Genomic DNA, 12,086 nt, shown 5'->3' with positions numbered 1-12,086 from the left:
AGCTCCCCAAGCTAATGCCTAGGCTTTAGCTCAGTGGGTTAACACAGATGCTCAGTCATGAGGAATTTTCATTGTTGTTTTCTGCATTGGAATGCAATTTATGGAATGCACTTTCTGACATGACCACACTTCACAGAACCTAATCAGCTAAGCATTGCTTTACTGACACATTCTGTGTATGAAGTCAGTGTGATGGACAGGGACTTTTGTGTGAATACTGCAGGGTCTTCAGTGTGACAGTGATGTGTTGTGACCCCACAGGTACGTTCTGGCAGGGTGTGGAACCCAGAGGAACCGTCTCTGCCACCAAGTGGGTATTCGTCTGTTCCTCGGCTGTACTCAGTAAAGAAGGAAATACACAATATTGTAATAACATAACAACCCATACCCCCCCTCCACCTGATGGCATCTCAAATATATTAACAGAAATAAGGAAGACCACTCTTTTGACTTTACATTCCATACTGTCCCCTGTTGTGTAGTGACATCTGCCCCTGTTATCTCTGTCTCTGTGTAGTACATCACCAATATGTGACTGACTGTGTCTCTCTGTCTCTGCAGGGAGCTTCCTGTGGCTGGGCCAGAGCAGGAAAGACCTGTTCTGTGTTTGGGACCAGGATGGTCAGATGCACCCCACCACAGTCCAACTGCCCCAGGACACAGAGATGGTTCAGCTCTCTGCCTGCCGCGATGCCCTGTGGGGACTGAACCACCACGGCCGCATCCACATCCGCACCCTCTCAACTAGCCCCACCGGCATGCACCTGCTGGACCTCAGCCAGCTCGGTAAGGCCATTCTCTTCACATTTAGAAATAACATTGGACAGATCACAAGCTAGGGTAGCTAAGTGTAGACTAGATGGCAGAGCCTTATATTGGAGAAATAAATGCCTCTGCTAGATGCTCAATGCGAAAATAACTTTGTGATTTTGTTTGGAGCATTGGTGATTTTGTTGCCTCACAGGGATGTTGATTGCAGTAGTTTGTGGTGTTTCCTCTCTGTTTTCTGTGAAAACAAAATGTTTTCCACATTTCATTATACTGCAGTAACTGATTAATTTGGTCTGCAGATATTAAAGGAACATTTAATTGTATATATTGGCAGTAGGCATTATTTTTTTTATAGCCATTACATAACTGATCAGACTAGGACATCTATTCCTAGTCTCACATACGTATCTAGTACATGTTGTATCTAGCACATGTTGTATGTCTAGTCTGTCAAATGTCAGCCTGGCTTTTGGTTTCAGTTGCGTGTAGCTGCATACGGCCATCTTAGTGTCCCCACCAGCTCAGGTTGTGTCCCCCGGTCGGCTACGGTTCTGACGCCTCCTAGCTGCCGACCGTCTGACTCTGACCTAGTTCACGTCTCTACAGACCCCTTTCCAGTACACGACACACTGACGTCACGCACAGATGCGTGCAACTCTTGGCGGCAGTAAAGTAGCCATCGCCATCTGCACACATTCAACAAACAAACACATTAAGCAGGACATTTATACGAGCCTTAAAATCCAATTATAATCCAAAAGTAGTGTGAAATGCACTCGTAAACAACATGTAAATAGAGGCTTTTTTTGCTGGCGTTCTATAAGAACTCCCCCTTGTTCTGCCACCAACTTGCGCGCATCGCCCTCGTGCGTCAATGTTTGTAAACACAGAAAGGGGTCTATATGCGATTGTCTTTCTAGTCCTAGTTACGTCCCTCGGGAATGCAGGGAGAGCAATAAACTAGCACACCTGAAGCAGAGGATCTGGAGTTTAAAGGTAAGAGCCAGGTAGGTAGAAAGACGGTCTTACAACAGTATGAAGACCCGTTTTGTCCTGCTCTTGATTGGCTGCTGACACAGATTCTGCAGGCTGGGGGTCTCAGATGTCACTTGCTCCCCCAGTTTTACGAGGGAGGTGTTGATTTTTTAGGGTGTTGTCAGCTGGTACTTACATAAGACTTGTTTTGTAATAAGGTCCTCCTTGAGCAAGGTGTCAAAGTTCAGGCCAGGCAGGGAAAAGAGCAAGTCAAGGGTACAATCACTGAGACTGACCTGTCAATAGTCCATGCTGAAGGAATGTCAGATAAGTTCACCAAAGAAGAAGACCTTATCGGTTTTTAGGTTGAAATGTTGTTTACATGGCCTTTAGACTTTGTTTGTTTGCACCACATCTCAAGCAGTAAGCTGACATGTCTGCAGAAATCACATGATCCTAAACAGATATTGGACCGATGTGTTAGTCTCATTTGGCAGAAGGCCTGATCTTTAACTACTAAGTCCCTACTGGCGTTGATAATATCGAGTATCAGCAATATTTGACATTGAAGATATATGGTTGAGATATTGTGATGTGCAAGACGATACTCTATTTGAACTTTACAAATCAAAAGTGTGCAGTTTTATCAGTTGGGCTGTATCAATGAATTAGCTAAGGCCATATTTTTTGCCATATAAGTATTTTTTCATGAGAAGGCAACTAGAAGGTCACAAAAAAGAACAGTCTAGAATGATTTACTAATCATTAACAGCGCAAAACGATATTATCGGATAGCAGCGATATTTGGAGTAGCAATACCGAGGAATAGGTCTACCCAAATATTGCCCAACCCTAGTCCCTACCCTCCATTCCTAGAGGTCAGTGTCAATTAAAATCCATGGAAAGTAAGATGTCTAACAGCAGATACATTTCTATCCTTGGCTAGATCCACCAGGGACTTGGTAGAAGCCTCCGTGTTTGTTTATTGAAGAGGTTCAGGTTGTAAATGTTCTGCTGCTGGAAGGTGGTGGGTGCAAATAGACAGCCATGTGACGACAGCAGACAGCTGTAGCCACGTCCTATTGGACTCTAGAGGCATCACAATGTAACATGAGTGGGGAGGGAGCTAAGAGTGCACTCATTTTTAGCCCTGTTCTGTTAGTGTAATTGACCACATGATCTAAGTCTCCGCGCTACGACGCTGCACAGGAATTAGGACAGGGACAGAGTGTTTTTGACGCCTTTCACATTTCATTATAGTTCATGAAGGGTAGTTTCGAAAGTGATGGCATAGTGACATTTGAAAGTGTAGCTTCTTTTACATAAGATGTTCATTGGGTGTAGAACATTTGGTTGTTTATTATAAAAGATTGATTTCCATTATAGAGGTCAGAGGTAAAAGGGTGATGTCCAAGGTCATGAATGTCCAGAAAACATGAGTCCTTGATCTGAGCTTTGAGATAGCCACCCTGTGTTTGAAGCTGTGTCCCAATTCTACAACCTTTTCACTTGCACACTCCCCATCATGGATTTAAAGCATATGATTGGTTTAAGCATTGGCTGGAGGGAGTTTCCACCATGGTCAAATCCATGTGAAAAAGTGTGCAAGTGTACACTTTGTGAGAAGGGTGGAGAATCTGGTTGCAGCCTATACACAGAGTTGACCACCCAGTCAGCTGATGCCCCAGTGAGGGGGAGGTCAAAAGGGTTAAAACATTAGTCCTTGACCTGAGCTTTTTCCACATTTTTGTTACATTACAGCCTTATTCTAAAAGTGATTAAATTGTTTTTCCCCCTCATCAATCTACACACAATACCCCATAATGACAAAGCAAAAACATGTTGTTATACATTTATGCAAATGTATCAAAAGAAAACAACTGAAATATCAAATTTACATAAGTATTTGGCTGCGATTACAGCCTCAATTCTTCTTGGGTAAAAAATAAAAATAAATAATAATTGCCATTTAGCAGACGCTTTTATCCAAAGCGACTTACAGTCATGCGTGCATACGTTTTTTTTGGTGTATGGGTGGTCCCGGGGATCGAACCCACTACCTTGGCGTTACAAGCGCCGTGCTCTACCAGCTGAGCTATAGAGGACCACACAGCTAGTATGACGTTACAAGCTTGACACACCTGTATTTGGGGAGTTTCTCCCATTCTTCTCTGCAGATCCTCTCAAGCTCTGTCAGGTTGGATGGGGAGCTTCGCTGCACAGCTATTTTCAGGTCTCTCCAGAGATGTTCGATCGGGTTCCAGTCTGGACTCTGGCTGGGCCACTCAAGGACATTCAGAGACTTGTCCCGAAGCCACTCCTGCGTTGTCTTGGCTGTGTACTTGGAAGGTGAACCTTCCCCCCCAGACTGAGGTCCTGAGCGCTCTGGAGTAGGTTTTCATCAAGGATCTCTCTGTACTTTGCTCCGTTCACCTTTGCCTCGATCCTGACTAGTCTCCCAGTCCATGCCGCTGAAAAACATCCCCACAGCATGATGCTGCCACCGCCATGCTTCACCGTAGGGATGCTGCCAGGTTTCCTCTAGACGTGACGCTTGGCATTCAGGCCAAACAGTTCAATCTTGGTAACATCAGACCAGAGAATCTTGTTTCTCACGGTCTGAGAGTCTTTAGGTGCTTTTTGGCAAACTCCAAGCGGGCTGTCAGGTGCCTTTTACTGAGGAGTGGCTTCCGTCTGGCCACTCTACCATAAAGGCCTGATTGGTGCAGAGATGGTTTTCCTTTAGGTGCCTCTAGGCAAACTCCAAGCGGGCTGTCCTGCATGTTATATTTTTGTAATTTATTTACTTTTACCCCTTATTCGCCCCAATTACGTGATATCCAATTGGTTTTTACAGTCTTGTCCCATCGCTGCAACTCCCCTACGGACTCGGGAGAGGCAAAGGTCGAGAGCCATGCATCCTCCGAAACACAACCCTGCCAAGCCGCACTGCTTCTTGACACACTGCTCGCTTAACCCGGAAGCCAGCCGCACCAATGTGTTGGAGGAAACACCGTCCAGCTGGCGACCGAAGTCAGTTTGCAGGTCATCTCCCTGACTAAGGCCCTTCTCCCCTGAATTGCTCAGTTTGGCCAGGCGGCCAGCTCTAGGAAGAGTCTTGGTGGTGGAAGAGTCTTCTTCCATTTAAGAATGATGGAGGCCACTATGTTCTTGGGGACCTTCAATGCTGCAGTAATTTTTTTTGTACCCTTCCCCAGATCTGTGCCTCGACACAATCCTGTCTCTGAACCTCTACGGACAATTCCTTCGACCTCATGGCTTGGTTTTTGCTCTGACATGCACTGTCAACTGTGGGATCTCATATAGTCAGGTGTGTGCCTTTCCAAATCATGTCCAATCAATTTAATTTCCCACAGGTGGACTCCAATCAAGTTGTAGAAACATCTCAAGGAAGATCAATGGAAACAGGATGCACCTGAGCTAAATTTCGAGACTCATAGCAAAGGGTCTGAATACTTATGTAAATAAGGAATTTTGTTTTTTTAATTTTAATACATTTGCAAACATTTCTAAATACCAGTTTTTGCTTTGTCATAATGGGGTATTGTGTGTAGGTTGATGATGGCAAAACATTATTTAATCAATTTTACAATTAGGTTGGAACGTAACAAAATGTGGAAAAAGTCAAAGGGCTGAATACTTTCTGAATGCACTGTACACTATTCAAAAAGATATACAGACATGTTTAGGCCTTGCCCTGAGACATGGCTTAAGACCATGGGTCTATAGTCTTGACTCAGGGAACGTTTAGGACTAATCTTTTCATAGAATGTATTCAGCCCAGAAGCTCCAGGAGGGTCCCTATAGGTTATCAATGATTAACATATGAGGTCTTCCTTGGTTATCTGTATTTGGAGAAGTGGAAATCCTGATCTTCTGACAGGCTGGTTAAGTATGATATTAGCACGGGTTATGATAGTAAAATAAGTCCCAGTTGTGCACTGGGGCCTCCCACTCCTCTTTCTATTCTGGTTAGAGCCAGTTTGTGCTGTTCTGTGAAGGGAGTAGTACACAGCGTTGTATGAGATCTTCAGTTTCTTGGCATTTTCTCGCATGGAATAGCCTTAATTTCTCTACAAGAATAGACTGACAAGTTTCAGAAGAAAGTTCTTTTTTTCTGGCCATTTTGAGCCTGCAATTGAACCCATAATTGCTGATGCTCCAGATACTCAACTAGTCTCAACAAGGCCAGTTTTATTGCTTCTTTAATCAGTACAACAGTTTTCAGCTGTGCTAACATAATTGCAGAAGGGTTTTCTAATGATCAATTAGCCTTTTAAAATGATAAACTTGGGTTAGCAAACACAACGTGCCATTGGAACACAGGACTGGTGGTTGCTGATAATGGGCCTCTGTACGCCTATGTAGATATTGCATTAAGAATCAGCCGTTACCAGCTACAATAGCCATTTACAACATTAACAATGTCTACACTGTATTTCTGATCAATTTGATGTTATTTTAATGGACAATAAAATTGCTTTTCCTTCAAAAACAAGGACATTTCTAAGTGACCCCAAACTTTTGAACGGTAGTATACCTATCTACAGTTTGGAAGTTGCCCCCTGCCCCTGTCTCTCCCCACACAGACCTTTGTTACAGAATGTCAAATAGCTTAATCAAATAGTGATAATGTAATAAATGGAGAGAGCAATGACTCACCTCAAAGGGTTGTCCATTAATCATTCCACAAAAAAACTAAAGACAAGCAACTTTGATGTCTCTGTCTCCATAGCCTACTTCACAAATTCATTCACTTCATTGAGTCAGCAACCTCACCTAAAGATGAAAATATGTTTTTAAGTGATGAAGTGCAGTAATCTTTTTGTTCAGTTGAAATAATAACTTGGCTTATTTGCCCTATTGGTTAAAACCCCTTGGCCTTCACCCAGTACCCTTCCCTGAACTTAGTCACTGACAGTAACCGGCTACCACCCGGTTACTCAACCCTGCACCTTAGAGGCTGCTGCCCTATGTACATAGACATGGAACATTGGTCACTTTAATAATGTTTACATACTGTATTCTAGTCAAGGTCATCCTATTCAACTATTGCTGTACATATACTATTCTATCCTACGTATTCTACAGATGTAGTCCCCTGTAGCTCAGTTGGTAGAGCATGGCGCTTGCAACGCCAGGGTTGTGGGCTCGTTTCCCACGGGGGGCCAGTATGAAAATGTATGCACTCACTAACTGTAAGTCGCTCTGGATAAGAGCGTCTGCTAAATGACTAAAATGTAAATATACTACATATTCTATCGTGTTGAAATTTCATGGCCTGCAATGGTGGCGCAATGTATGTCACTCACTGAATGTTTGAAGTAGACGTAGCTACTGTATATACATGCATCTATAATAGTAATTATTAGAATAGAATAACTTTATTTTTCCTAGAGAGAAGTCAGAGAACTTCATTCTTTGGCTTTCGGATTAGATAGTAAACACATCACAGTACAGACACCGATAACAACAGATAATACAATACACATTATATAAAGTCATAAACACAAAGTCCCAAGAATATTGTGGATGGGATTGCTTTATTTGGAGGTCATTGTTTGTTTAGAGGTCGGCCAGCCCAAAAGTCAGATTCTGTAATCTGCGTGAGATTACTGTGACATAATAGTGTTTTGTCACATGGGTTGAGTGTGCTGTGTTGTGTCGTGCTGCACAAAGCAATAGCCATGGCTGTGGTTGCTGTGTTAGGCTACTTACTAAACAATAGTAATAGAGACTTGTACATACACTCTATATTACTCCCGGTTAAAATTAGCCTATTCTCAAAGTCGGTTACAACATTATGTAAAATATCTCTGCTATTATTAGATGTCTGAACCGATGTTTCTGCACAGTAGTGCCTTCTTCAGTGTCATGAAGAAAGACTTCCAACAAGCTGAAGAACTGACATTGGTTTGGTTTGCTTTGTCTTGCAGATCAGGTAAGGCTGATCAGCATATCGTGTGGGCGTGTGATGGCTATGGGATGGTCTATTTCCGCATGGGTATGCAACCCCTGAACACCAGCATGATGGTTCCTGCCTGGATCTGTATCGAACCACCAGAGCAGGTAAAGCCAGTCTAACCACAGTGCATAGTGTATATGGGTCTTTCTATAAACTAGGGTACCAGTGAGCATTTATTTTATTGGACAACTGTTTGGAGCTGTTACAAAGTAATTAATAATAAATCAAATTCATGTGAATACATTAAGATATAAAGGAGGAACATGGATACATTCAATATCATTCATAAATTGAATCAAAACCTAATGTTTAAACCCTTTCTCATACTGGAAATCTAAACAGATTTGGCAAAAATGTGACAAAACACTACCTTTCTTTCCTTACATTTATGATACTGTTGTTTGTTATTATAGCATATAGTAAGCATTTAACAATTGAATTACACATTGACCTTGATCCTGTGAAATTCCTGGATATTGCTGTCAGACTTCTTTTTTTTTTTTATGGATATCTCGGAATTGTACTGTAACATTTCGTATCTCCCTATGTTACGTTGTGAAAACAGTTTTCATGGGCACACATATCCAAAATGATGTATGTGATTGCAAAATCCAATGCTTCAAACAGAAAGAGTAAAGAGTAATATGATTAATAAAACAAAAATCAATACTGTCATTAACAGGGTTCTTCAATAATTACGCATAATAGCTATTTGATGCACGTTTGATGTCTAGCTGTTTAGTTACATGGGGACATTATCGTGCAACATCAGCTGATTCAGGAAAGGATTTTCTGATTGACAGTCAAGTGATAGAGCTTGTGTGATACTGCATGCGATTTAACAACAGCCAAGGTGCGGGAATTAATGTTTATCTTGAGGATTGACAGAACATTTTGGTGTCTATGTTACGGTGGTCAAGATAATTAGCCTATTTTTTTTACATTAAATCAAGATTCCTGAGGTTAGATTACGATCCATGTACGTTTTGATCTCTTGTTTTCCAGAGTTAAAATGGAGCAATCGGGAATGTGAAAACGGCTGTTTATTCATTTTTGAATAGTTTATTTTTTGCATATAAACCCAAAAAACTACTTGATATTTTGATGTTCAAATGTGGGTGGGGTCAAATGTGGAATGCCTGGTCAAGTGCACAGCCAACACTTTACATTTACATTTACATTTACGTCATTTAGCAGACGCTCTTATCCAGAGCGACTTACAAATAGGTGCATTCACCTTATAGCCAGTGGGATAACCACTTTACAATGTTTTTTTTTAAATGTTTTTTTTTTTGGGGTGGGGGGGTTGGGGTAAGGGGGGGTAGAAGGATTACTTTATCCTATCCCAGGTATTCCTTAAAGAGGTGGGGTTTCAAATGTCTCCGGAAGGTGGTGAGTGACTCCGCTGTCCTGGCGTCGTGAGGGAGCTTGTTCCACCATTGGGGTGCCAGAGCAGCGAACAGTTTTGACTGGGCTGACCGGGAACTATGCTTCCGCAGAGGTAGGGGAGCCAGCAGGCCAGAGGTGGATGAACGCAATGCCCTCGTTTGGGTGTAGGGACTGATCAGAGCCTGAAGGTACGGAGGTGCCGTTCCCCTCACAGCTCCGTAGGCAAGCACCATGGTCTTGTAACAGATGCGAGCTTCAACTGGAAGCCAGTGGAGTGTGCGGAGGAGCGGGGTGACGTGAGAGAACTTGGGAAGGTTGAACACCAGACGGGCTGCGGCATTCTGGATGAGTTGTAGGGGTTTAATGGCACAGGCAGGGAGCCCAGCCAACAGCGAGTTGCAGTAATCCAGACGGGAGATGACAAGTGCCTGGATTAGGACCTGTGCCGCTTCCTGTGTACGGCAGGGTCGTACTCTCCGAATGTTGTAGAGCATGAACCTACAGGATCGGGTCACCGCCTTGATGTTAGCGGAGAACGACAGGGTGTTGTCCAGGGTCACGCCAAGGCTCTTCGCACTCTGGGAGGAGGACACAACGGAGTTGTCAACCGTGATGGCGAGATCATGGAACAGGCAGTCCTTCCCGGGAGGAAGAGCAGCTCCGTCTTGCCAAGGTTCAGCTTGAGGTGGTGATCCGTCATCCATACTGATATGTCTGCCAGACATGCAGAGATGCGATTCGCCACCTGGTTATCAGAAGGGGGAAAGGAGAAGATTAGTTGTGTGTCGTCAGCGTAGCAATGATAGGAGAGGCCATGTGAGGATATGACAGAGCCAAGTGACTTGGTGTATAGCGAGAATAGGAGAGGGCCTAGAACTGAGCTCTGGGGGACACCAGTGGTGAGAGCACGTGGTGCGGAGACAGCTTCTCGCCACGCCACTTGGTAGGAGCGACCGGTCAGGTAGGACGCAATCCAAGAGTGAGCCGCGCCGGAGATGCCCAGCTCGGAGAGGGTGGAGAGGAGGATCTGATGGTTCACAGTATCAAAGGCAGCAGATAGGTCTAGGACAAGAGCAGAGGAGAGAGAGATAGCTTTAGCAGTGCGGAGAGCCTCCGTGACACAGAGAAGAGCAGTCTCAGTTGAATGACCAGTCTTGAAACCTGACTGGTTTGGATCAAGAAGGTCATTCTGAGAGGAATAGCAAGAGAGTTGGCTAAAGACGGCACGCTCAATAGTTTTGGAGAGAAAAGAAAGAAGGGATACTGGTCTGTAGTTGTTGACATCAGAGGGATCGAGTGTTGGTTTTTTGAGAAGGGGTGCAACTCTCGCTCTCTTGAAGACGGAAGGGACATAGCCAGCGGTCAAGGATGAGTTGATCAGCGAGGTGAGGTAAGGGAGAAGGTCACCGGAGATGGTCTGGAGAAGAGAGGAGGGGATAGGGTCAAGCGGGCAGGTTGTTGGGCGGCCTGCCGTCACAAGTCGCAAGATTTTATCTGGAGAGAGAGGGGAGAAAGAAGTCAAAGCATAGGGTAGGGCAGTGTGAGCAGGACCAGCAGTGTCATTTGACTTAACAAACGAGGATCGGATGTCGTCAACCTTCTTTTCAAAATGGTTGACGAAGTCATCCACAGAGAGGGAGGGGGGGAGAGGGGGGGGGGGGATTCAGCAGGTAGGAGAATGTGGCAAAGAGCTTCCTAGGGTTAGAGGCAGATGCTTGGAATTTAGAGTGGTAGAAAGTGGCCTTAGCAGCAGAAACAGATGAAGAAAATGTAGAGAGGAGGGAGTGAAAAGATGCCAGGTCCGCAGGGAGTCTAGTTTTCTTCTCTGTTCTTTCAAAGTAGGAGGTCACGCTTCTATTAATTAATTGATTAATAGCTGCCCATACCGTGCCACAGTGCCAAAATAAGGTAAGATTTCTCAATTTCTGCATAATATTTAGTGTGTATTGACTTATTAATTAACTGCTGTTACTGTAAATGGTTAGCGTACTGATATATCCTAGCTACCTAGCTAACCATTGGTAATCTTATTAAATGATGCTATACAGCCAAAACAACAGTATATGTTACTAGACTAGAGATATGCCCCTAGCTATAGTTAGTCAGGGGTTGCACATCTAACTAGCTGGAATGAAGTAAGGGTGTGAATAGTAGACGTAATTAATAATTTCACTGTTTACAGAAGGTCTCCAGCTACCCAGACCTGTCTGATCAGCCTGATATGGTGTCGTGGGTTTGTCCAGCTTACACCTGTGCAAATCTGTGTGTGTATAGCAATGGAATTAAACATCCAACCAATGTCTCGATTCGTGCTGTTGGTCCACCACACACCCAGAGGATTGTGGGGTCCTGTCCAGAAACAACCCCTAGCCCTAGAGAATTGGACAGGTGTAAGCTATACAACCAAAATTCCACCAAGCCTATCAGAGGGTAAGGTGGAGCTCTCACCATGTCACCACCCATCAATCCCTCTCAGATCTCCACAAGTGTCTAGACTCTGGGCAGTAGGGGCTGTGGGTTGTTTCTGGACAGGCCATGGGTATTATGGTAGCTCAGTCAGTCTGGCACTGTCAATAAAATGTAATAGCTGTCAAATACCTGCTTCCTCTGTGCTTGGGAGAATCTGAAATGGGCTGCATTGCATTTCTAAGTGGGCACTTTACTTACTGTATGTCTTTTTAATGTTAACCTCCTATGTACATAATAGATTCTAAGGCATCTGCTAGGTGCTTATGAATCAGTACGGATTGCACAATGGCTCTGTGGACAGACAGGATGGGATGATTGGTGTGTTACCAAGGGAATGGGGTGTGTCACCCAGCCCTCCTCATGCTGTGTACAACCAGTGTTTACTTTTAATCTAACCCAACCAATCCCAATTGAATGTAAATGAACTGATTCATTGTTATATTAGTTTTAAGTATTTTTAATAAATGACATTTTAGGAAGGCAATATTTTTTCTTC

General features: G+C 43.8%; 1 protein-coding gene across 1 annotated transcript in view; it reads left to right on the top strand.

The window, feature by feature from the left end:
* The window catches only part of LOC121544723 (TNF receptor-associated factor 3-like), a 56,599-nt gene that overhangs the window by 3,697 nt on the left and 40,816 nt on the right, over nucleotides 1–12,086 (top strand). The window contains exons 5-7 of the mRNA XM_041854813.1: nucleotides 262–310; nucleotides 562–786; nucleotides 7,704–7,836. Coding sequence (XP_041710747.1) covers nucleotides 7,753–7,836 — 84 coding nt within the window. The 5' untranslated portion in view covers nucleotides 262–310; nucleotides 562–786; nucleotides 7,704–7,752. The remainder of the gene's footprint in view (nucleotides 1–261; nucleotides 311–561; nucleotides 787–7,703; nucleotides 7,837–12,086) is intronic.

The sequence above is a fragment of the Coregonus clupeaformis genome, chromosome 29 (genome assembly GCF_020615455.1).
Source record: "Coregonus clupeaformis isolate EN_2021a chromosome 29, ASM2061545v1, whole genome shotgun sequence".
Lineage (NCBI taxonomy): Eukaryota > Metazoa > Chordata > Actinopteri > Salmoniformes > Salmonidae > Coregonus > Coregonus clupeaformis.
This window is presented reverse-complemented; position numbering and strand designations above follow the sequence as displayed.